The sequence below is a fragment of the Eptesicus fuscus genome, chromosome 14 (assembly GCF_027574615.1).
Source record: "Eptesicus fuscus isolate TK198812 chromosome 14, DD_ASM_mEF_20220401, whole genome shotgun sequence".
NCBI lineage: Eukaryota > Metazoa > Chordata > Mammalia > Chiroptera > Vespertilionidae > Eptesicus > Eptesicus fuscus.
The window spans coordinates 23,988,685-24,015,464 of NC_072486.1; the positions used below are offsets into that span (position 1 = coordinate 23,988,685).

Sequence of the window (26,780 nt, forward strand, 5' to 3'; positions counted from 1 at the left end):
TTATGCTTTGATTGGTTGAACGGCCTACTGGACAACCAGACACTTAGCATATGAGGCTTTTATTATATAGGATAAATAACAGAACTGAGTATAAAAGCTGGGTTTCATGATTCCTGGACTCTTTCAGTCATTCACTGCTGGAATTGATCATAATAGTGAAAACCCAGCAACAGTCTATTAAATGTTCATTAGCAGGAGACTGAATAAATTACAGTACATTCATATATTAGGTTATTACACAGAAGTCTAAATTAATAAAGCAGATACATAGATTAATGTTGATAAGTTTTACTATATGATATAATTCCATTTATTTAAAAATCTGTAAAACAATACTATATATTATTTATAGACACATAAACATGTAGGAAAAATATAAAAACAAGTCCGGCAATGATAAATGTTAAATTCATGATATTATCTGAAGAAGGAGGTAGGAGAAATGGATTGGGGAGAACATACAGGCCTCAACTATATCTATAACCTTTTTCTTTAAAAAAAAAATCTGAAGCAAATGTAACAAAAGATTAATATTTGGTAAAGCTGGTTTGTTGGTACAAGACATTATACTTTTCTCAAATATTTGTACATCTGAAAAATTGAATAAAATACTGTACTTTAAAGTTCTCAAGAATATAAGTTAAGGTGTCAAATGAGAGCTAAGACTTATTAGGTACTTAGTGTGTGATAGACACTGCACTGCACTGCACTGCACTGTAATTACAACTAGATGAGAAAGGTAGATCATATCCATTTTACAAATGAGAAAACTGATGGTAGGAAGTTAGGAAAATTCTGTCCATACCAGGTCATTCAACTATTAAGTGGGAGAGGATTCAACTATTAAGTAGGTCTTTCTGAACCTGAGAGTCTTTTGATGTGTTGTTTCTTAACCACCCAAACTAGAGTACCCCACTCTACTCTGAATCATTCTCCATCCCCTCGCCTGGCTTTTTCTTCAGGACACTTACCACAACCTAGAATCACATTATATCTTAATTAGTGTGTGTGTTTATTGTATGTCTCCTCATCTAGAATATAAAGTTAATGAAAACTGGAACTTGGCCATATTTACTGCTATAGTCCCAGTGCCTGGCATATAGTAGTACTAATATTTGTTGAATGACTGAGTATTGCTCATATTCTTATTTACTGTGTTATACTGTCACTCTACATAAAAAGATTAAAGGAGATTCTCAGTGTTACTAAGAAACATACACATATTAGTTTTTCTAAAGTAAGCAAAAGTCAGTCTAAGTATTTATACTGTAATAAAATTTCTAAACTTACCTCTACAGGAGGGTAATAGTTATAATTCCAGTACCAAAATGTTTTAGGTAGATAACCCTTGATTAAGTGGTGCTCTGGTACAAAGGGATGAAAAGTTTCTTTTCCAATGGTATCTCTGGAATCTCCTGCTTCTACATTTATAATTTCCATGCATCTTCCCAGTGCTAAATCTTCAATGGAGGAACTATGTGTACATTTCTCTGTTTTAAACGCATCAACAAATCTCTTCAAGGCTTCTTTGCTCAGTACATATCCTGCTCCTCCACTCATATAGCCCTGCTTAACGTAGGGCTTAAATCTTCTCCCAAAGTAAATGGGTTCTTCAGGGTTGTGTTTTGAGAGAAGCCATCTCAAATTGTCTAGTATAACATATGTATCGTCATCAGCTTTCATAAACCAATCTGCATCTTCTAGATAGTGATCATGAACATACTGAAAAGCTTTAATTGTTTTCCAGTATAGCTGGTCTCTGCCTTCTCTGGTTTCTAATCCCACAGCAGGGAAATCTTTGTCTTCTTCTGAACTCATAAACAATACTTTATTACAGCGCTGGGCCCATGTAGCTTTGACATGTTTAGCCTTTTTCTCTAGATTTTGAGGTCCTGTCATAACCCAGCAAAGAATTTTAACCTTCTGATAGAGGTTTTCAGCGATGTCAGTGTTCTCATCTATTAAATAGAAAATTTCAAAGTTACATTTATCTATAATGTGAAATCCAAATAAATTATGCTGAAGAAGACATTTTCTTAAACAGTATCAAAGAACCACCCCACCCTCTGTCCCCGTTTCTATTTACCTAGCTACCATTAGTGTTTTAACTGAAAGAAAACAAAACTCAACCTAATATGAACTGTCATTCTGATCTACTGGTTTCATGTCAATCTTATCTAGGAGATCAGTGGAGCTAACAAGAGTTGTCACTATGACTTCAATTTTTCAATAATTTTTCATTGCTCTGAATAAACTCTGAAAGGCAGGAAAGACATGCTGCTGAAGTGGCAATTTATTTTGAAGCTCATAAGAGACCACTGTTATGAATTTCTATAAGTACCCTAAAGTGGCTTTTTAAAAAAAGTTTTCCTACCTACCCCAGTTCCATAAAGAGGCATTAATACAGAGTTGAGATTACTTCCAATAGTAATATATCTCATTACAAAATGCAAAACCACCAGTCACAAAAAGAACATATCCATAGGAAGAGGTAGTATTTCCAAGATCATCTAGAGTAGTATTTTTCAAAGTATGGGTTTGCAAAGAAATGTGTAAGGAGCATATGCCAGAATATAAAGCAGCATATTAATTTTTTCTTTGAATAAGTTTTGCTTCTCCCTCCCCCTCAAAAAAAGTCCTAAGCAGTGAGTTGAAATGATTTATATCCTGGTGCAAGCTCCTTACCTGGATGCAGGTAGGTAACAAACAATTCACTGGCTGTCATGCCAAAACCACATTTTGAGTAACAATATGCAGAGGAAGAGTTCAACTCTAAGATTCTAAATCAGTGCTTTGTGAAGGACCAATTTTTGCGTCCAATAGTTTGAGATCTATACTTTTACAAACATGCTAAAAATGAAATACTGGAAAATAAAAATTAAAAATCATATATAAAATCCAAGCCCCAGAAAGTTTTTATATTTAGATTTAGACAAAATTACTGTCATAAAATGTCTTTTAATTGTGATTTCAATACTTCTTTAGTTGTGGACCAACATGAGTCTGCAAAACCACATTTGTGTAGCAATGCTCTAGGCATAATCCTCAGAAAGCACATCCTTAAAGTTAAGGTCAACCAGTGAGTTATGAAAGCTAACACCTGTGAAAAATTAACAACTAAAGAAATAGTTAACTGATTGTGAGGGAATAGAAGGCGAGGTTGGGACAGGGCATGAAAATATACTCATGCCCCACTAAATATCAAGAATTCACAATCTAAAAACGGACAAAATCACCCTATTTTCAATCAGAGAACATTCATGGTTCTTATACTTGGGAGCCCAATTTCCTAGCTATACAGACATACCAAATCCTGAATGGAAAGGGAAAATGGTGGAGGCAGGAATCTGCAATATGCTTCACTAAGAGCAAGAGAACTTTTTCCCCACTGCTAGGTAGATACTCTTTCTCATTCTTTCAATCACTCACTCGTTAATTACTGTGTAGTAAGCATGTGCTAGCACAGGAGATAACAGGATGAATAAGATACATTTGCAAACCAATACTTGACACATACTAAGAAATGCTATAATTTCTGAGGTATGTACAAAGGGTTTGATGTGCTGTGGGAAAAGAAAGCAGTAGCTGGCAAATCCTATGGAGCAGTGCAATGGGAACTTGGCTAGAACAAAGAAGGGGCGGGATAAAGCAATATCAGCAAAAATAAGAGATAATACAGAAAATACATCTTTAAATGAGGAGATGCTCACCAAGAGAAAGGACAAAAGGCATGGTGAAGTTTGGTTGAGTGCAGGTAGATGGGTATAACTCAAGGCCTGGTCAGGGGAAAAGCACTATAGATTAAGAGAAGAAATCTGAAAAATGGTAAAGAAAATGAACTGTTAGATTTAAGTGACAAATGAGATTGACTGGTAAGCAAAGAAAAGCATATACCATGACTGCAACATTTCTCACTTGGGCAGATGGTAATAAGATATATAAAATAAGGGATACAGAAGGTAGAGTAAGTTTTAGAAGTAGGAAAGAAAAGGAGTTCATTTGCATGTTAAGTTTGAGAGGAACAGAACTTTTAGCATACCCTACATTTTGTGGGCCTTGGAGGAGGACAAGTAGGTACCTAATAGATGTGCCTGCAGTAAGGTCAACCTAGCACAGCTTACTAGTAGTAGAGGAGCCTTGACCCAATTGATCATTTCAAGACCTAGAGCAATGCTAGAGCAAATGCACAGTGATCAAACTGCTTTCCAATAAGAACACCTGCTCAGAGCTGAATCACTGTTATATAAACATTCACACAACATAAAATAAGTTGTAATGTGCTTGCTAGTTCACAAAACTCAACCGAGATTTGACACCTTGCCCTACAACCACCATTTGAGCGGTAGGAAAGAAATAATTTACTGCCAGAAAGATAACAGAAACTGCTAATGAGGACCCTCAGCATCCTAGAATTCTAATTGTTCTCAAGCTGCTTGCATTCTTTTCTGTCAAACCACAAAATTTGCAGAGATTTTTGAATTGTGTTAATGCCTTTTTATAGTGTCTAGAACTGGGTTAAAGATAAAGACAACAGACCTAGCAGTTTGGCTCAGTGGATAGAGCGTCAGCCTTCAGACTGAAGGGTCCCGAGTTCGATTCTAGTCAAGGGCACATGCCCGGATTGTGGGCTCGATCCCCAGTGGGGGATGTGCAGGAGGCAGCCAATCAATGATTCTCTCTCATTGAATGTTTCTGTCTCTCTATCCCTCTCCCTTCCTCTCTGAAATCAATAATATATCTCTATCTCTATCTCTATCTCTATCTCTATCTCTATCTCTATCTCTATATCTATATATCCTAATACATAAAAAGCCAAGTGCCATCACGACCAAAATGACTGGACGGATAACCAAACAGCAGGCTAAGGAGCTGAGAGAGCTGTGGGCCCAAACGACCAAAGGACCAGTCGGGCTCTCACAGCGTGGTGGGATGGGGCCATGGAAGCTGAGGAGCCTCGCGGGGCGGGGGACTGTGAGCATTGAGCTTCCCGGGGTGGCTGAGGCAGAAGAGCATCGTGGGGTGGGGGTGGCAAGGAGAGGAGTGGGGTGGGGGCTGTGAGCGTGGAGCTTCGTGGGATGGCTGAGGTGAAGGAGCGTCACGGCAGTGGCTGAGGAGCCTCACAGGGCGGGAGCTATTAGTGTGGATCTTTGCAGGGTGGCTGAGGTGGAGGAGCGTCGCAGGGCAGGAGCGGTGAGTGTGGAGCATCACGGGGTGGCGGAGGCAGGACAGGGGCTGTGAGCATGGAGCTTTGAGGGGCTGCTGAGGTTGAAGAGCGTCACAGGGCGTGGGCGGCTGAGGCCAAGGAGTCTCACGGGGCGGGGGCTATGAGCATGAAGGTTCACAGGGCAGGGGCCATGGAGGTGGAGGAGCAATGCTGGGAGGTGGACATGGCCCTGATTGCAACTAGGCCTAGGGACCCTAATCGTGCACGATTTAATCGTGTGCTGGGCCTCTAATCTACACTAATAAAAGAGAAACACGCAAATTAACCATACCTCTGCTATGCCCACAAGCCACGCCCACCAGCCAATCAGGAGCGAGTATGCAAATTAACCCAACCAAGATGGCTGCGGCCACAGAGTGAGCAGGAGGCTTGGGTTTCCCCGGAAATGGAGGAAGTCAAGCTTCCCGCCTGCTCTGGCCGGCCCTGGCCTCCACTCAAGGCTACAAAGTTTCAATTATAGAAGATAAATAAATCCCAATAAAAATGGCAGCAGCCACGGAGCTGGAGAGCAGGAGGCTTAGGTTGCCCCTGGCGATGGAGGAAGCCAAACTTCCTGGCTGACCCTGGCCTCTGCTCAAGGCTACAGTTTCAATTACAGAAGATAAATAAATCCCAGATACCAGGGCCTCCGGTTGGGTCGCCGGGGGGCGTGGCCAGCCTGCAAACCACCACAGGCCCCTCGCCAAGGCCTCCCCACACCCCAAGGGAACCCCCACCCTGATCCGGGACACCCTTCAGGGCAAACCAGCCAGCCCCCACCCATGCACCAGGCCTCTATCCTATCTAATAAAATAGTAACATGCAAATTGACTGCCATTCCAACACACAAGATGGCTGCCCCCATGTGGACACAAGATGGCCAGCAAGGGAGGGCAGTTGGGGGCAATCAATCTGGCAGGGGAGCAGTTAGGCATCAATCAGGCTGGCAATGGAGGGGTTAGGGGTAATCAGGCTGGTAGGCAGAAGTGGTTAAGGGCAATCAGGAAGGCAAGCAGGCAAGCAGTTGGGAGCCAGCAGTCCTGGATTGTGAGAGAGATGTCCTACTGGGATCAGGCCTAAATGGGCAGTCGGACATCCCTCAAGGGGTCCCTGATTGGAGTGGGTGCAGGCTGGACTGAGGGACACACACACCCCTGTGCACAAATTTCGTGCACCGGGCCTCTAATATATATATACACACACATACACACACACACATATATATATATATGTATACACATGTATACATATATATACATATGTATATGTGTATATATATGTACACATTGACTGGTAAGCAAAGAAAAGCATCTACCATGTATATATGTGTATATATATGTGTATATATATATGTGTGTGTGTGCATATATGATAAAGACAATAAGGAAGAGATGGAAATTAAAACTGTGGGGGTTGATGACATCACACAGGCAAAGAAGAGCCAAAGGACAGAGACTTAGAGAAAGCCTACATTTAACGGGCACACAGAGGACTCGATTGAGAAAATCTAGTTAGAGATATGAGGCAAGGAGAAAATGAAGTCATTATAACACACCCTTAGTTTTTTAATTCCCTAGTTCTTTATGCTTCTAAAAAGGAAAAAAGATTAGTGATATTAACTATTGATAAAATTATAAATTAAAATTTATGTAAACAGCTTATGTTTCTTTAAGAAAACACAATTAGGCAAAAACAAAGACCAAACAAGATGATAGCAAAAACCAAAGATGCAGATATAAACCATGATAACACAAATAGACTAAATAAAAATTTCAGAAACAAATCTAGACTGAAAAGTTTTGCCTTTTGCCAAAATACAGTTTCTGAACTAGTTCTATTCAAAAATAAATTCAAAATTAATATTTTACTACCTAAGTTCATCTGGGTTTTAGCAATTTCCTTCTTCTGAGGCGAAATGAGAATTGTCATTTAACATCTAAAATTAAGATCATTTTTATCAAAAGATATACTGTGATATAACAAAATTCATATAACTCTTTCAAATTCTTTCAATACTTACATAGACTGAAAAATACTATTCAATACCGAAAAATACTCCTTAATAAAGTAATCCATACCTTTATGTTGGCTAGCATCTGCATTGAAGTTCATCTGTCCTTCTAGATGATTCTGTCCATTATCATCTGAATGCCTAGCATGAGGATCATTATGAAGAATCTTAGGTTGGGTGTCACCCTGTTCTCCCAACAAAATACTAAATAGCTGAGAACATAAAACAAATCCAACTGCTGATCCACAGAGAAAGATTAAAAAATTCAGCCAAGATTTAGAGGCCATTTCCCAAAAGTGTATTTCTGTAAGAAAAAAATTAATAGGATGTTATAAACTAAAGAGCATTATACATACCAAAAGTAAAAAGTCTGATAACTATTAGCTACACTGGAAAGTTAATTCCTTTCATATAAGAGAACATATCTAAGAATATTTAACTTTTACCTATGCACAGGAGATAAAAGGATGAATTTACTGCTAAAACAGCACATTACAGACAAGTCAAAAACTGAATAGTCATTGAGACATGACATGGGTAAATATGAATATGGGAAAATATAATTCATTCAGTATCATTTGAGGAGCATTTTAAAAATACAGACTTCTAGACTCAACTGAAATTTCAGATGCAAAGTGCTGGGACAACTGAAGTTTATATTTTTACTTTATTTCTTAAGGAAAAGGTTTGTGTTATTCTTTGTTTAAAAACAACAACAAGCAAGCAAGCAATAAAGCACTGCAAGAAGAAATCACTACATCCTAGAAACAACTTTTGATGAATATCATTACAGATACTAGAGGCCCGGTGCACGAAATTCGTGCACGAAGGGGGGTTGTCCCTCAGCCCAGCCTGTACCCTCTCCAATATGGGACCCCTCAAGGGATGTACGACTGCCCGTTTAGGCCCGATTCCACCGGGCAGTCGGACATCCCTCTCAAAACCAGGACTGCTGGCTCCCAACTGCTTGCCTGCCTGCCTTCCTGATTGCCCCTAACTGCTTCTGCCTGCCAGCCTGATCACGCCCTAACCACTCTGCTGCCAGCCTGTTTGCCCCCAACTTCCCTCCTCTGCCAGCCTGGTCACCCCTAACTGCCCTCTCCTGCAGGGTTGATCACCTCCAGCTGCCTTCCCTTGCAGGCTGGGTGCCTCCTAACTGCCCTCCCCTGCTGGCCATCTTGTGGTGGCCATCTTGTGTCCACATGGGGGCAGGATCTTTGACCACATGGTCAAAGGGGGCAGCTATATTGTGTGTTGCAGTGATGATCAATCTGTATATTACTCTTATTAGATAGGATAGAGGCCTGGTACAGGGGTGGGGGCCAGCTGGTTTGCCCTGAAGGGTGTCCCGGATCAGGTGGGGGTTCCCTTGGGGCGTGGGGCAGCCTGAGCCAGGGGCCTGTGGTGGTTTGCAGGCCAGTCATGCCCCTGGTGACCCAAGCAGAGGCCCTGGTATCTGGAATTTATTTTCCTTCTACAATTGAAACTTTGTAGCCTGGAGCGGAGCCTAGCCTGGGGCTCCCTCCACGGCGGCAGCCATTTGTGTTGGGGTTATAATTGAAACTTTGTTGCCTTAAGCGGGTGGGCCCGGTCAGGGTGTGCAGAAAGCTTTGCTTCCCCTGTTGCCAGCAGCAACCCTGGCCTGCTCTCTCAAGCTCCATTCTTCCGCCATTTGTTTGAATTTGTTTACCTTCTATAATTGAAACTTTGTAGCTTGAGGGGAGGCTTAGGCCTGGCCAGGGCAGGCTGAAAGCTTGGCTTCCTCTGTTACCTAGGAAACCTTGCTCTCTGTGGCTGTAGCCATCTTGGTTTGGGTTAATTTGCATGCTCGCTCTGATTGGATGGTGGCGTGGCTTGTGGGTGCGTCGGAGGTATGGTCAATTTGCATATTTGTCTATTATTAAGTAGGATAAATAACATTCTATATAATAAAAGCCTAATATGCAAATTGTCCCCTCAACCAGGAGGTGGCGCAGAACATGGCGGGCATTGACAATGCGGCAGTGGAGGCGCTGCCAGGCCCAATGGGCCCCGACGAGAGCGGGACCACGGTGGGATGGTGGAGCAGGTGAGCAGGCAGTGTCAGGCCAAGGCAGGTGTGAGTGGGAGGCTTATCGCCCTGCCAATCGCCCCACAGATGGTGACCAGCAGCAGTGGTGGGGGACGGGGGGCCCAGCACGAACCATCACCTGCAGAGGGCAACTAGTGGCCAGCCGGCCCTGATTGCCCAATTGGGGCCGGGCCCCAGGCTGGAATGGGGAACTGGGGGTGGGTGGCGGCGACTAACCTCCCGCAGCACCTGGGTGGGGGGCTGCAACCTCTCGCTGGCTACCTGGGGGTGGGGGGTGACGGGGATGGAGGTGCAGTGAGAATGTGGGGTGTCTGCTGAGCTCACTCTCACTCCCCCTGCTACCTTCCCCTGGGACACCAGGGCTTGCGTGCCAGGGAAGCCCCTGTGTTCAGGTGCTGGGCGCCCATAAGGAGTTTGCCCCATACCCACGCAACCTCTTCCAGGTGAGCCGGGCCACAGCCACCGGGACCACAGGGGCTGGTCGGGCTCCCTGTGGGTTTGCGCAGGAGCCAGTCTGCGAGGCCAACTTTTGTGCAGTGCCGCTAGGGGGCCCAAAGGCCCACGCTGCACCCCAACCAGCAGCATCCAGCTACGCTCACCGCATCTCCATGTGGGGACTTGGGCGCTGTGACTCAGGCAGAGGGGGGCGCACAGGGGTCCAGGTACTAACCAGAGCCCAGAGGTCAGCTGGGACCTGCCCTTCCACACCAGACACTTGCTCTTCGACCGCCAGCCATGCCTAGGGACCACACCCATGCAACGAATTACATGCACCGGGCCTCTAGTCTTTATGAATAACAGAGACAAAGATAGAAGGAGAGAAAATTATAGCTAACATTTGATTCCTGTACCAAGAGCTTTACATGGATTACCTTAAACCATAAACTAAGGACCACTAATCCCATTTCATAGATGAATTCAGACAGAGAGGTTAGTAACCTTCCCAGAATCACATTATCAATCTAAATCGAGAGTTCAGACTCTTGCCCTGGCCAGGTGGCTCAGTTGATTGGAGTGTCATCCCGTACACCAAAAGGTTTCCGGTTCAATTCCTGGTCAAGACACATATCTAGGTTATAGGTTTAAATTCCACTCAGGGCAGGTAGGAGATGTAACTGATCAATGTTTCCCTCTCACATCAGTGTTTCTCTCTCTTTCCCATCCTCTCTCTAAAATCAATAAACATATCCTTGGGTGAGGATAAAAAAAAAGTTCAAATTCTTCACCACTTTGCTATAATTTTACAAAATTTGGCTTGTAAATTTGTATATTTACACAATAGTCATGCTAACATATTAAGTTAGATTTACTTGAATTTATGAAAAAAGAGAAATTAAATAAATCTAAACAAACTTTGAATGTTAGCTAAACATTTCTGACATGACCTCCCTCTTTTCAATGATCCCTTTGAAGATAAACATTATGAAAAACATAAAACAATTGGAAGCATGTACACACCTTGTATGACTAAAAACTAAATAATGCTGATTTTAAAAATCAAGTAAGACTTAACTAAAAATACTAGGGAGACAGACTATGTTCATGAAATAGAAGACTCAACATAGTAAACATGTCAATTTTCCTTAATTTGATACACAGATTTAATTCAATTTCTATGAAAATTCTTTTAAGATCTCTTGTATAGACAAGATTATTCTAAAATGTATATGTTAAGGTGAATGAACTAGAATAGCTACAACAATTTTAAAAAAGAAGAATAGAGCGGGAGGAATCGGTCTACGTGAATTTAAGATATCTTATAGCAACTGAAATCAAGACTATATAGTACTGGAATACAAGGCTCATGGACCAATAGAACAGAATAGACAACCGAAAAATAGATATTTGATAAATGCATAATGTCAAATAGCAACTGATATTTGTATAAAAGCAGCTGAGTGGAGGAAAGATAAGAGGTTTCAATAAATGTTGCTGGGCACCTCTAGGCAAAAAAAAGGAAAGAAAAATCTTGACCTAAATCTCATATCTTATACAAAAATTAACTCCAAATGAACCCTGGGCTTAAATATAAAATATGCAACTACAAAACTTTTAGGGGGAAAAAAAACTACAAAAGAAAATACTGATCTAGAACTAGGCAAAGAATCCTTAGACTTGATAGCAAAAGTACAATACAAAAAAGGGAAAAATTAATAAATTGGACTTCATCAAAATGAAAACTTATGCTCCACAAAAGACACTACTGAGAAACTAAAAAGACAAGCTAAACTGTAAGAAAATATTTGCAAACCACATATTTAACAAAAGAATTAGTATTTAGAATATATAAAGAATTCTTAAGCCCTAGCCGGTTTGGCTCAGTGAATAGAGCATCGGCCTGCAGACGGAAGGGTCCCAGGTTCGATTCCGGTCAAGGGCACATGTCTAGGTTGCAGGCTCAGTCCAACATGTAGGAAGCAGGCAATCAATGATTCCCTCTCACCATTGATGTTTCTACTTCTCTCTTCCTTTCCCTTGCTCTCTGAAATCAATTTTTTAAAAAAAAGAATTCTTAAAACAAATAGCCAAAAAACAAACAAAAGTCAATTAGAAAATGAGAAAAGGACAAGAACAGATATTTCACTGAAGAGGAAGTACAAACAAGCAATTAAGAAAATGTTCAATTTCATATGCCACTAGGTAAATGCAAATTAAAACTAAAAAGAAATATCTCTACAAACCCATAAGAATGGCTAAAATAAAAAATAGTGATTCCAGCCTGGCCGATGTGGCTCAGTGGTTGAGCGTCAACCTATGAACCAATAGGTCATGGTTCCATCCCCAGTCAGGGCACATGCCCAGGTTGCAGGCTCAATACCCAGTTGTGGGCAGCCAATCAAATGATTCTCTCTCATCATTGATGTTTCTACCTCTCTCTCCCTCTCCCTTCCTCTCTCTGAAATCAATAAAAACATATATATATATATATATTTTTAAATCAGACAGAGAAAGAATAGTGGTTTCCAGGGACTTAGGGAGGGGAGCAACAGTGAGTTATTGTTTAATGGGTATAGCATTTCAGTTGTACAACACTATAAATGTACCTAATACCACCGAAACTTACACTTAAAAATGGTTAAGATGGTAAATTTTATGTGTATCTTGCTATAATAAAAAATAATGGAAATACAAATCAATGATAAAGATGTTGATTTTCTCCAAATTAACCTATATATGTAATGCACCCCAACAAAAATACAAGATTTTATAAAGTTAAAAAACTTGGTATAAAATATTCAAACAGTATGAAAAAATAAACATGTGAACATGAGAAATTCTGTAAAGGGATGTGGGGGTGAACTAGCCCTACCAGACCCACTTAAATACAAGATTTTAAAAATCTAATAATGACAAAATTATTCTAAATGCTGTTTGGAAAAATAAACATGTGAGTATACTGGGACATTCTTTAAAGGGACATTGGGAGCTGGAGGGTAAGATTAGGCCTACCAAATATTAAAATATATTACCTACAATAAATGGTGGTATAGTAATAAAAATAATTTTATATTCAGGTCAAACAGGCATATCAATGTATCTGTGAATCTTTAAAAAAAATTTTAATTTAAAAGACATAGCACTGAGAAACTTTTTTTCTCTATAACCAGACTGTCACAAAGTGTATCAATGATATTACAACATCCTACTGCTGCATGGATGATGAATCATTAATAAAACAGAAGCAGCCTCAATTTCCAAATCAGTTAGATATGAGTTTCTCAGACACAACATTCCACATTTATCTTAACTTTGTAGTCTCCAAGGCAACAGGACTCTGAATGGGCTTCTAAGCTTATGCCGGATGTTAATTAACTCCTTGACACACAGTCTCCCTGTGCTTTAAACCTATCAAATATTGATTCATTTAAATTGTATCTAAACCCCACTGTTCAAAACCCTATAATAGCCCTGTCTCTTCTTTATTTAGTGAAATGCTGGCAGTTCCTCTGGTGTTTAGTCTCTCTCATAGCAAGTTAATTACCTACCTTTGTAAGCCCAAAGATAGCCCTTTGGTTTTATCAGATCAAAATAATCTATTAGAAAAACAAGCACATATGGAAATTTAATACATAATCCACATAGCATTTCAAATCAAGAAAAAGATGGCTCATTCAAGAAATGATACTGAATTAATCATTTGGGAAAAAGTAAAAAGCACTAATGGATCCCTACCTTTCTCTTTCAAATTCCAAATTTTTTCTAAGATTTCAATATTTAAAAAATAAAATTAAAACAAAATGAGGTGAAAACCTATTTTTATATTTTTATATAAAGAACTGAGATCTTCCCCAAACTCAAAAGCTATGACTAAATTATATGAGGTTATTCACTGGATAAATTTCTGGCAGTGAAACTGCTGGTTCAAAGGTATGTTTCTATATTAAATGTTAAAAAAAAAATGTGCAGCAAAAAAACAGACAAAATAAAAAGTATCATAAAGAGAAAAACAAAAGATCAACCTAATATAAAAGCAGATACTTAAAAAAAGGACTTACCTAATAAGAAAATACAACGGTCAAGGATGTTCAAATTTCACTCATATTAAAGGAAGGAAAATTAAATGAAGATACTATTTTTAACCTATCATACTGGAAAATAAATTTAAGTTCAGTAACGCCCAATATTGACATAGATGTGAGAGAAAATTGGCACTCATACATTCTTTCTCACAATATTTACTGTCTTTTGGAAGGGCAATTTGGCAACATTTTTTTATCCTCTCCTGATGTATAAGTTTATTGATTTTAGAAAGGAAGTGTGGGGAGAGAACGGAAAACATTGATGTTAGAGAAACATTGACACATTGCCTCCTCTACAGGCCACTGGAGATGGAACCCACAACCTATGTATAATTAACGCGCCATGACAAGGAATCAAATCCAAAAACTTTTGGTATATGGAACGACCCTCCAACCAACTGAGCAACCTGGCTAGGGCTGGCAATATCTTTTAAATTTTTAAAATTAATATGCCTTGACCTATCATTTCATAACCAGAAATTTCTCTTAGGGACATAATCTAAAAGATGTTCTTGGTAGCCACAGCAATGTTTGTTTACTGACAAGGAATTAGTTTATACAGAAAATAATACATTTTCTTTTTCATCTCTACACCTAGCTCTCCCCAAAGGTAACTACTACTGCTTCTTATGTATCCATGGAAAAAAAGTAATGCCTGTATAAACATGTATGTATGTACATCCTTTAATTTACATCAAAGAGATGATGCTCTATATCTACTAATCTCCACTTTACTCTTTTCACTTATTTTCTCTCATAACACCTATGTAAAAGATTTATTTTTTAAGACAAAGATCGACAGTCTGTATAGTATGATTGCATTTGGCTTTTTAAATGCTTCTGTATACATAAAAAATATTCTAGAATGATGTACAATAGCCCCTTCTCCCCTTTATCTATAGTTTCATTTTCCATTATTTCAGTTACCTGTAGTCCAAAAATGTTAAATGAAAATTCCAGAATAAACAATTCGTAAGTTTTAAAATGCCCACTGTTCTAAGCAGCATGATGAAATCTCACACCATCCAGCTCTGTCCCACCCGGGACATGAATCATCCCTTTGTACACATCTAGGCTGTACATGGTTCCCCCTCCCGTTAGTCATTTAGTAGTTAAGTTATCAGATGAACTGGTATTGATATGGAAGTGCTCCTTATTACTATGTTGAAGTAATCCTTATTTTACTTAATAATGGCCCCAAAGCACAAGAGTAGTGTTGCTTTCAAAGAGAAACCATAAGAAGGTATGTATATGTGTATGTATGCTGAGGGGAAAAAAATAGTATATGCAGGCATACCTCATTTTATTGCACTTTGCTTTACTGTGCTTCACAGACGTTGCCTTTTTTTTTTTTTTTTTAAACAAATTAAAGGCAAAACCCTCCACTAGCTAAAAGATTATGACTTGCTTTATTGCAATGATCTGGAACTGAACTCACAATATCTCCAAAGTATGTCTGTATAACAGGGTTCGGTACTATCCTCAATTTCAGGCATCTACCGAAGTTCCTAGAACATATCCCCCATGGATAAGGGGGAACTACTGAATACAAAATATTTAACGAGGGATACCTCTGGGAACTAATACTGGGTGGCATGGGCAGCAAGGACAAATTTATTTGCATTTTGTAACTTTTTTTATGTTTTACTTTTTTAAATCAAGTACATACCTATTACTTTTCTGACAAAACTTAAAGATATTTTATATAAGAAATGAAATAATATAAGAAAAATTAAATTGCACTAATTTCCCACACTTGTTACACAAAAAGATCTCTTGGTCCTTTCCAGAGTTTCTCCAACTTTCAGATTTATATACACACAAAACATTTCCACCTGGACCATAGGCATGTTAAATTCAACATGTCCAAAAGTGACTCATTGCCTCCCTCCCTTAAGCCTGCTCATCTTACCTAATTTACTGGTAACTACATAAATTACTGAACAATGGGTTCCTATTTCACCAGGAGCCATTTGATTATTTAAAGTAAAAATTAGGGAGACATTGTTAACACTCTTCTTAGCTTTACCCCACATCCAATTACCAAATCTTACCAATTTTATTTCCTAACTATTTTTCTAATCCATCCTCTCCTCTCCATTTCTACTACTCGTCCTATTTCAGACCCTCCTCTCTCCCCTAGGATCCTGCAATAGCTCACCAGTCTACCTGACTCAAGGCTCGCTCCTCAATTTATTCCCATTCTATTATCAGAATGACCTATCTAAAATGAAAAGTTGAAATGTATCAATCCATGGAACCCCACTGCCTACAAGACAAAAACTAAGGACATGATAAGGCCCCCTCCTTGACCTAGACTCTATCCAGGTTTCCAGCCTCATTTGTCATTACTCCATGCCTTATAATGTATGCTTCAGCAATCCTGAACTCTACAGTTTGCTAAATACCCCAGTGAAATTAGCTCCTCTATTCCTATTATCTTCCCTGTCTACACAACAAATACCCTCTTCCTTCCACCATCTATGTCCCAACTGTGTAAGTCCCAGTAAGCCAGGGTTTCTTAACTTGACACAATTGACATCTTGCGCTGAATAAATTCTCTGTTGTGGGGCTGTTGTTGACTGTCAGATGTTTAGCAGCATCCGGAGCCTATACTCATAGATGCCAGTAGCACTCCCCCTAGTTGTGACACAGGAGTTTTTTTCTCCAAGGGTCGGACACATTTCCTATTTTCACACATTGCAGATTTTGGCATTTATGTTTGAATTTAAGTACAAAGTGAAAATTTAAGTACACATTAGATACACATTTAGATTTTATGATAAAATGCTACTTCTCTTTTTATGGAACAATTCCCCGTTTTTTTCTTCTTGCTTCTTTTTAAAAGAATGACCTTAATCCCACTGAATTTTCAGTAAAAGAATTTTGTCATGCCTTTCTTTCAATCTAGTTAGTTTGTATACTAGCCTTTTTACTCAAATCTCAACAAATCTTCTATAAGTCACATACTTATACTTGGAATCTTAAAATTGTAAGTGAATCTGAAATGAAGTTCAGCATGATTGTCCATTTCCATCTAATGATTGTTTATACCTGTACTGTCACAAGAATTTCAATCAGTGATTTTACCACACAAAGACTACTTTATATTGTCATGGTTTGTAAAGTTCTTAAGCTACATATAATGCAATTTTTATCTTAGTGAGCACAAATCAGTATACAAATATATAGTAAAAGGTATATGTCTAGTGACAAACTTGTGTATTGCTATGAGTAAGTGAACATTAATTCATTATATGTACTCCTAAATAAGGTTGCGATAAAATTCTAAGAATTCTAAGCATTTCTGAATACTGAATTTACTCAGCAATATATAATCTATACCAAAAAGCTTATTTTTAAAAAAACCATACCTATCTTTAAATGGGTAGTAAATACAAAATATTTTTTAAATGCTGAATCCCAAGTAAAAAGATTCATTGAAACATCCCAACCAAATTTAAGAGAGTCATTTAATAGTTCTCCACTAGTACTGAAAAACCATACTCTTTTCCTGTGAAGAACTTCAATGAGTCATACTTTCCTGACTAAATCATTATTTTACTTAACATATGGTAAGAAGAGTTAACTGTTTGGTAACTTGAAACTTTATATTCACTTAAATTGCACATCTATATACAAACAAGGCAGGCAGAAAATGCATATAGTTTACTATATACAATACTTAGAGCACATAGCATCACGCACAAGGCTCATTTGACACTTACCTGATAAAGGTGTAAAAAGCTGTCTCCATACCTCTGACTGGTAAAAGCTCGATTCCCACTGTCTAAACTTACCCCGGGATTAAACAACCTGAAATCACGCACGACACTTTTTTCCTGGTACCCAGCACGGCTAGCTCTCTCTTCTATGCCCAACTTGGCGTAAAGGAACATATTTCTGTCCCTTACACATCGGCCTAATCATTCACTCTAATGCACTCAAGTTCTAACTTTTATAACTAACTTTTAAATCTCATAAAGACATCAAGTCATGGTTAGCCTAACAGTTCCCAATCTGGAAACGTAAAGAGGATACGCCACAGTATCCACCATGAATTTAGAGAACTGGGTGATACATCTAGCCGACATTTCCAGAGCGTGTTGTATATGCATTTAGGGTAAGGGCTGGGGAAAAATAAACCCCCAGCCCTAAATTACGGTCATCTTTTTAAGGACATATAATTTATCCAAATCCAAGCTTGTATGGCCACCTTGACAAGCACCTACTACTGATCAAACCGCACTTGGGAAAGGGGAAAGGAAGCAGAAAACCTTTTCCTCCTCCTGGTCCACGCGACAAGCGCCCAGAGCACACCTGGCTCGGTCCCTCCGCCCAGCCAGGGGGGTTTACAAATGTGCGTTGGTCACAGACAAACCTGAAAGATCCCAGGAAGCCCCGGGGGAAGTCGCCGGCACTCGTGGAAGGCGCCCACTCCGCCGGGCGCTCAGGTGGCGTGGCAGTCCAGCGGCTCTCGGGGAAGGTGCCCCCAGCTGAGCCCCATGTCCCGCTCGACCGAGGGGCGGGGAGGGCGCGGCGGGGCAGGACCGCTAAGGGGTCCCGCCGGAACCCGGGCGCAGCCGCCGCCGATCGACTGCAGGCAGCGCGCGAGGAGGAGAGCGGCGCGCGAGGGCGAAAGGGAAGGACCCGCGGCGAAGAGGAAGCAACAATTCAACAAAATAGCGGCCGGGAGGGCAGGCGGACCCAATCGCAGTTCGCAGAGGCGCCGGGAGCAGGAAGTGCCCGCGCCGCCCTCCGAAGCCCGCCCGTCCCCAGCCCCGGCGGCGACTCCCAGACACCTGTTTAGCGGCGCCCGCGCTCGGGTTCCACCCTCCAGGCTCCCCCCGCAAACACTCCGAGCAGGGGAAGGACAGGGGGGGGCGGGGGGAGGGAAGCAAGACCTTGGACTCGCAGCCTGAGGGCGCCTCCGCCGGCCGTACCTGACATCCGCGGCGACTCCCTCTCGCCCCTCCTGGGGGGCGGAGAGGAGAACGACAAGAGACCGGCGACCTTCGCTCTACTCGGCAGCCGCAGAAGTGCTCGTCGCCGCTAGCCGGGGCCGCCCGCTGCCGCCTAGATTTCTCCCCGGCAGCGGCGGCGGCGGCGGCGGCGGCCGAGGGGGGGCCCGGCGCCCGCTCCCGCCCTCTCGCACCGCCCCTCCCCGCAGCCGGTCGAGGCCGCGGCCCGCCAACGGCGCAGGCGCCACCCAGGGGTCTCCTAGCGGTGACGTCGCCGCCGCGGCCCCGGCCCCAGGGAAGAGCCGAGCCAGAGGGGGCGAAGGGGGCGGGGCTACGGCGACGTGCGGACGCGGGGATTGGCCGCCGAGCGCACGCCCCGCCCTTCTGCGAAGGTCGTCTGGGAAGTTGGGTCTTCAGTGAGCAGTAGTGGAAGCCCCCTGGCTGCCCCTCTCGCCTGGCGTTCAGCTTTCTGCTGGTGCTGCGGGGTCGTGCACTGGCTTCCGGACCTTGAGAGGGACTAAAGCAGTGAGACAGCAGGGGCTGAAACTGGGGGCGCCTGGTGGACCTTTGTCTGAGGGCAGGATCTGGCCCTGCAGGAGTCTTCTGACCTGGAGCCTGCTCGTCCCTGGTTTTTCTCCGTTTCCCACACCTCACCCGCACCCCCATCCTCTCTTTTTCCCAGTATCTCTCGGGCCTTAATGACAGGAAATACGGCCAGGTGAGATATGCAAACGAGTGCTGGGTAACCAGTTCTGTGAAGTAGGAAGCGCTGAAAATGCAGTTGATGATAATACCACAAGGCCTTCTGTAGGCACACGGGGCCTTTGGTTCTGCCATTACTTCAGTGCTGTCAGGCAAATGGCAGGAAGACGTTCCTCGGGGCTTTGCAAAACTTATCTCCTTTAGTTGGCGAAAGGACATTGAATCAGAAACCTATCTTTGAATTGAGAAGGGGGAGCCTGTGAGCCATTGGAGGCAACCTTGAAGCACTCAGGAGGTGGGGGTAAGGTCTTGGCTTTATTGGAGTTAGCCATCATCTACAAGGCCTAACTTGAAGGTGAGAAAGCTATTTTGTTTCCTTTAAAGGCCCTCAGATAGTTCTTCAGTGACTTTCAGCATAGCTGTTAGGCGTGTAGGCTCTGGGCTGGAATCTTGGTCCCTTCACCTATTGTGTAATCTTGGCAACTTACTTAACAACATGCCTGGGAAAATTAAGAAACAACGTGTGTAAGTTATTGTTGTTGTCATTTTTTTTTCTTTAATTTGTTTAGATTCAGCCCTAGTGTAGTTTCCCAGGATATGCCATTAATAGATCCAAAAGAATCTTCCTTCCAAAAGAATTTTAAAACACCTAGTGATTCTTAGCCAAACCTCCCATTTTTCAGATGAGAAAACTGAGGTCAGGAAGATAAACTGGTAGGCTCATGCAAGAAGTGCAAGTACTGTATCCTGATGTTCAGATGAGTGCTCTTTCCCAGACCCATGCCTCCAGACTTCTCCCTCTTACATCTTTACCTACATCCTCTTCTCTCTTCCTCAGCCTTCCTTTCCACAGCTGCTGTAAAACAGCATGTCACAGTGCTCCAAATAGAAATGAAAGCAAAGCAAAAAAAAAAAAAAAATCTCATGATTGCTTACCTCATTTTAATTTTAGTGAAATTTATAATGAATAAGGAATGACATTTTTCCAGTGAGCAAAAGTAAGAAACCTATCCAAGGATAAGTTCAGCCGCAGCATGTCTAAGAAAATTAGTGGCAACAAGTAATGTTGATATGAAGAATACCCGATGAAGTTAGCCCCTCCCACTCTCGGGTATTTTTAAATAGCTACTATTTTTATGAAAGCGATACATACTATTCAAACAAATACAGGTTTCCCCCCCACCCCCCAAACCTCATAATCCAGAGATAACCATTTAAAAAATATTCATGTTATAGTCTTCTATACAGCTCTAAGAATAAAAAAAAAAACACATAAAGACAAATACATTACTTCATAAATTGGATCTTATGTGCACAGTTCTTTTATCACTGAACAGCATGTCACGAATAACATCATTTTAAAAAGTTACATAGTGTCCATTAAGTGGACATTTATCATCATTTATCTAATCAGTTTTCTATTGATTGACATTTTGTCCCCAAATGTTTCCTATTTTAAACTCTTTGATGAACTTCCTTATGTATGCCCCTTTGCACCACTGTGAAGTTATCTTTTGGGACAAATTCCTGGAAGTGACATTTTTGTCAGCCAATTCTTCAACATTATCAACTAGAAAAAATAAAGTGTGGCTACTTTGAAAAATATACTTTATATGTGAGACTCAGTACAACCAGATTCTCCCATTTGAAACACAGTTAAACCTCAGACAGTGTTGTTGTCAGTCTGGTGTTTCAATAATCTGTCAGAGCTCCCTGGAGCAGAATAATGTGTGTTGAGGCTCCTTGGAGCAGGGTGATTGACACTGCCAGTTGTTTAAACCAAAATCCTTTTTTCTTTACTAGCAGAATTCTGATATTTTTTTCAGGGTGATAATGTGTCCAGTTAAAAATCTTTACTTCCCCAGACTCTCGAAAGCCATGGTTGGCCATGCGGCCTACAAAATTAAAGGAGCTGTTCCTAGGAGGGCCTCGAAGCTTTATGGAAGAATTGTTCATTTAGCCATTGGACCTGTATCCATTCTTTTTCTTATCTGGAGCAATGGCATGATGCTGGAGGTGGAATAGCCATATTTCAACCATAATAACAAAAGCCCCACACATTATTAATAGCGTGAGAAGACAAAGATGCCTGGTTCATGATTGTTCTGGAAGGTCAGCTTACCAGCTCTGGACCGCCCATTTCTGAACTTGTTGAGTGAGGGAAAATAAATCCCTCCTATTGAAGGTTTTATTGTTTGGATTTTCTGTTAACAAGCACCGAATGCAATTCCTAATTGATATATTAAGATAGAACAAGTCATCATTTATTTAGCACTATATATAGAATTTTTAATAAACAAGGGGAACACAAAATGGAAACAAGAAATAACAACAAAACACCACTCTTTTCTCTGATAAACTTAGTTTTCCTTTCAATACCCAAATGTTACAATTAGATTAACAAATCGTTTTGTGATGATTTGATTGAGTTCTGTAAAGTAAATTATATTCACTGGTATAATAGTTTTAAAATACGGCCCAGCTGGTGTGGCTCAGTAGTTGTGTGTTGACCTATGGACTAGGGGATCACAGTTTGATTCCTGGTCAGGGCATATGCCCAGGTTGTGGGCTCAATCCCCAGTGTGGGTCACGCAGGAGGCAGCTGATTAATGATTCTCTCTCATTATTGATGTTTCTCTCTCCCCCTCTCCCTTCCTCTCTGAAATCAATACAAATTTATTTTTAAAAAAATAAGATATGTTCACAAGCTTTGATACTTCTTCCTTAAAAAGGTGGAGCTGAATTCCCCTTACCTTGAGTTTGAACTGTATTTAGTGACTCTTTCTCATGAATAGACTTGTCCTCATTGTAGAAATGAAATAATGTGATTTCTTGGGGGGAGGAGGGGGGCGGGACACGTTAGAATACATAGAGAGGCCCACATTATGCGTAATTAAGGCTTCCAGCCAAAAGCTAGTGAGGAACTGAGGACTCATGACAACAGCAATGTGAGTGAATTTGGAAGCAGGTCCTCAAGCCCTAGTCAAGCTTTCAGGTGACTGCATTCCTGATCATCTTCACTGAACCTCAAGAGAGAACCTGACCCAGAATCACTTGGCTAAAGTGCTCCTGAATTCCTGGCCCAGAGAAACTGTGAGTTAAAAAATGTTTTAAACCATATAATTGGGGATAATTTGTTATGCCATGAAGATAGCTAATAGAGTTAGGTATAATAGAGCCTCGCACAATGCCTGGCATGTATTTCAGTGTTTATTTGTTGTTTGAATGAATACACAATTGAATGAAGTAAAATATTTCTTTTTCACTTTAAACGGTAACAAACAATGCTGGTATTGTCTTTGATCCCTGACACCTGTATTATACTATGGTTTTCTGACATGATCACAGGGAAATCAACTGTGAATCTTGCTGAGACCTAAACATTGACATTTCTGAAAGAGACATGTGGTGAATAGAGTGTTGGAACCCTTGAGTCTTGAATAATGCTCCCAGTTTTATTACTGAATAGCCAAGTGGCCTACGGCAAGTCACTTAAGACCTCCAAATCTCAATTCTCCTACCCATAAATTAGGGGAAATAATCCCAACATGCCTCAAAAGGTGGTCAATGAGATTATATGTGACCGTGTAATTATAAAGCATTAACATCCTCTTAATTATATTAGGCTCATGAGGTCTATCCTACTGTGTGGAGTTTTTTTGTTAATCTTCACCCGAGAATATTTTTTTCCATTGATTTTTAGAGAGTGGGAGGGAAGGAGGGAGGGAGAGAGAGAGAGAAACATCAATGTGAGAGAGACACATCTATTGCTTGCCTCCCTCACGAGCCCCAACTGGGGCCAGGAATCAAGCCCATGACCCTTTGGTGTGTGGGCCTACATGCTAAGCATTGAGCAACATCTGGCCAGCGCTATCCTACTGTATTTTTAAGCAATAAATATTTTATTTTATTTTTTAAGAGAACAGATTCATTTTAATTTGAATGTGTCTATGAAAGGGAAAAGCTAGAAATAGAGCTTTAGACAATGGTCTGCTGGCAAATGTTTAACAACCAGCTCTCTAAAAATATATATACATGTATGTATGCATACCTATTAATGCACATTAATTTATAATGAATCTCAATGATGTAAAGGTTGTGTAACTCTCAATTTTATAAAGAATAACAAAATATCAAATACTTTTTATTGAATTTCCATATAGCCAATTGATTGTCACACCTTTCATCAGTTTTTGCTGCACTCATATCCAAAGTCAAACTGCAGTTAAGCATTAAATATTTCAGATGGTGTGTTTTAGACTTTTCTTTCAAGAGGTGATAACTGGTTGTACTGTGTTCCTTTGTAAAATATTAGCATCATTCATAGTAAGCAGTTAGGGTTTAATAATATGGCAGGATGGTGGGTTATTACATGTCAGATCTCATTTTATTAGCCTGGTGAAAATTTATTGCACTTTAAAAAGAATACCTAATTATGACTGGCTTCTTTTTCTCTTCATGAACTAATTTGTAATTGTGGTCGGGTGCGTGCCCCTCTTTATGGTAACAGTGGTCGTTAAACATGCTTAGTAATAAACATACATTTAACCAATAATTTGGTCTGAGTCTAAGAGTTTATCTTAGAGCAAAATTGCACCCAGCAGCTAGAAAATAAATGGTAGAATACATGTCTTTCTCTTTCAGAAAAGAGGACAGTGGAACATCAGAGATAGAGATAGTTATTGACAATGCACAGTTGGGTGGTATGGCTAACCCCAGAGGTAAATATGTGAGGATGAGTAAGATAGGGCCTTCCCGTAGGATTCAAGTCCCAATTATGTAGTGGGTGAATTATCCAAACTCCCTGATTTTGTTGTTCCATCTTGCTTTCTGCTCTTCTGCTGTGATTCCAAATTGGTTGAAATTACTAGTTTAATTAGACAGTTTATTTGTGGTTGTAGATGACCCCTGCTAACTACCATTTTTATTTACTTGAGTAGTAAGACCCTACAAAAAAAAAAAAAAAAAACACAAAAAAAACCCAACAACACTGACAGAGCTTCCTGTTCTGGCGATTATATGTTTTCCAACTGAGCTCATTCCATATAGAAATACCTGCCAGGATAAAGTATTTTCACCCTACGCAACCTGAGAGAGCATTTTTCAAACAGTTTTTATTCCTTGCTGTTACATCTTCACAAAAATCTACCAAGATTTTGAGATAGTTGCAAAGGTTAGTATTATTTTCTGAACTGACTGACACATGAAGTGGATAAAGGTGGAGAACATAGCCAAAGACGAGATAAAGAAAAAAAAAGAACGTCTCGGAAATACTTTTAACCTCCAGGGAAGAGGACTCAGCATGACTCACATCATACTAGCTTAAAAGCCGAGAAGGCAACGGCAACGTGTGTGCTGAGGAATGTTGTCATCTAGAGAAATTTTATCAGCCTATGAGGTTGGGCTCCCTAGGGTTACTTGGTGTTTCTCTAGTTCCTGGAATAAGATTCAGGACGTTTTCCTAGTGGCTCAACAAAAGCAGAGAACATTTGTTGAACATGGAATAGGTGAAGCTGTCTTTAGTTTAAAATCCCTAAGCAGTAAATGATTTATAAATATGTATGCTACCTCTGTTATTGTAAAGAACTGACTTACACATTTTAGCTGCGTTATGTGAAACTTTTTTCTTCTTCTTTTAAATTGTATCTAAATGTATTTAAATGTAAAAATGGATTATGACATACTTTGTTGGCTTTCTGTCCATCCTTCATAGAGAAGCTTCCCCTTCCTCATCCCTTTTCCCCTATATCCCTCCTACAGCTTGGGTCCCCATAGCCATGTTTATATGAGAGGACCCTTCTCCTTTCCTGCCACAGCTGATTCAAGAGGTTTTGATCCTTTAAGAAATATGAACCAGCCCTAGCCGGTTTGGCTCAGTGGATAGAGCGTCGGCCTGCGGACTGAAGGGTCCCAGGTTTGATTCTGGTGAAGGGCACATGCCTGGGTTGCAGGCTTGATCCCAAGTAGGGGGCGTGCAGGAGGTAGCTGATCCGTGATTCTCTCTCATCATTGATGTTTCTATCTCTCTATCCCTCTCTCTTCCTCTCCGAAATCAATAAAAATATATATATTTTTTAAAAAGAAATATGAATCAATTAGATTCTCTCTTCTGGGAATTTGGAATTGGGAGAAAGAAGCCTTAGTTACTCTCTTTTGAACCCTGAAACTGTACTCCAAATATGGATTATAGCCCAAACATGTAAACCCAAGATAAGGGGAACCGATTCTGCAGTTAGAGACAGGAATGAAGTAGACTATTTGAGAAGTGTAATGACCCTGAGCTGTGTGCTCCCTGAGAGAGAGAAAGAGCGGGGAGAGAGTCACTTTCACATATTTCCCATGGCCCCCTTCCCTCAGATGGCCTTGCTGCTCTTGCGTTCCATGAATCCCTACACTGTATTCATATATTAAATTACACTTTTTTTTGTTAAGTTAGTTTGAATGGGTAATTTTCCCATTCTTTAAAAAACATTTCATCACTTCATTTAAGAGAGATCTAAATCGTTCTTTTCATTTATAAGAAGTAAAAAGAATTTTGAAAACTTTGATCTGAGGAATAACCTAAGGCTTACCAAAAAACATGCAAAATTCATACTCTGTTGTATAAAGAGATCAAAATGGCAAAGTGGGAAGCTTTCAGTTCTGTTCTCCCACAGAAACAGAAAAACAAGGAGCAAGCAACTGTCCGAACCGATTTTGTGAGAACTCCGGAAAACACTTAAAAGTTTATAGCAACCGAGTGAGCACTGAGTCAAGAAAAAGGCACTTCAAAGCAGTCGGAAAATGTTGTGGTGATTTCACTTGCTTTTCCTCTCCCTCCTCCCCTGCATGGGAACAGTCTTATAATGTCAGTAGTCTTAGAGTGGCAACAGCCTTAAAGCAGCAGTATTCATAGAGTTGCTGCAATCATAACAAAACAACAGTCTGAAAGTGGTAGCAATCTTAAAGTGGCAGCAGCCTGTGTTCCCGGTGTGGGACTGCCCCCTGATTCTGGAAGGAACAACGTGGACCTTGCTCACAGACTATTGTGATGTCCGTTCTAATCCGTCTGGGGGTGCTAGGGACTGAACTGTGTCCTCCAAAATTTATGTGTCGCAGTCCTAGCCTACAGTGTGCATGTAGGGCCTATAAAGACGTGATAAAAGTTAAGTGAGTGCATAAGGGTGAGATCCTCATCTGATAAGGCTAGTGCCCTTATTAGAAGAAGAAATACAAGAGCTCTCTCTGTCCATCAAGTGTGGACACAGGGAGAAGGCAGCTGTCTGTAAGCCAGGGAAAGAACCCTCGCCAGAAACGGAATTGGCTGGAGGCT

The 26,780-nt window shown here is 40.7% G+C and overlaps 1 protein-coding gene across 5 annotated transcripts in view; it reads right to left on the minus strand.

The window, feature by feature from the left end:
* C1GALT1 (core 1 synthase, glycoprotein-N-acetylgalactosamine 3-beta-galactosyltransferase 1) overlaps window positions 1-19,082 on the minus strand; it is a 33,389-nt gene extending 14,307 nt beyond the window's left edge. For 2 of the 5 annotated variants that reach the window (XM_054725992.1, XM_028156647.2), the window contains exons 1-3: window positions 18,749-19,082; window positions 7,282-7,518; window positions 1,291-1,958 (exon numbers count right to left, since the gene is read on the minus strand). In XM_054725992.1, the coding sequence (XP_054581967.1) occupies window positions 1,291-1,958; window positions 7,282-7,518; window positions 18,749-18,755 (912 nt within the window). In that variant the 5' untranslated portion in view covers window positions 18,756-19,082. Of the gene's footprint in view, window positions 1-1,290; window positions 1,959-7,281; window positions 7,519-9,955; window positions 10,025-17,533; window positions 17,564-18,186; window positions 18,320-18,748 lie in introns of those variants that run through there. The other 3 variants (XM_054725995.1, XM_054725993.1, XM_054725994.1) reach the window with 3 other exon arrangements.
* Between the last annotated feature and the right edge of the window lie 7,698 nt (window positions 19,083-26,780).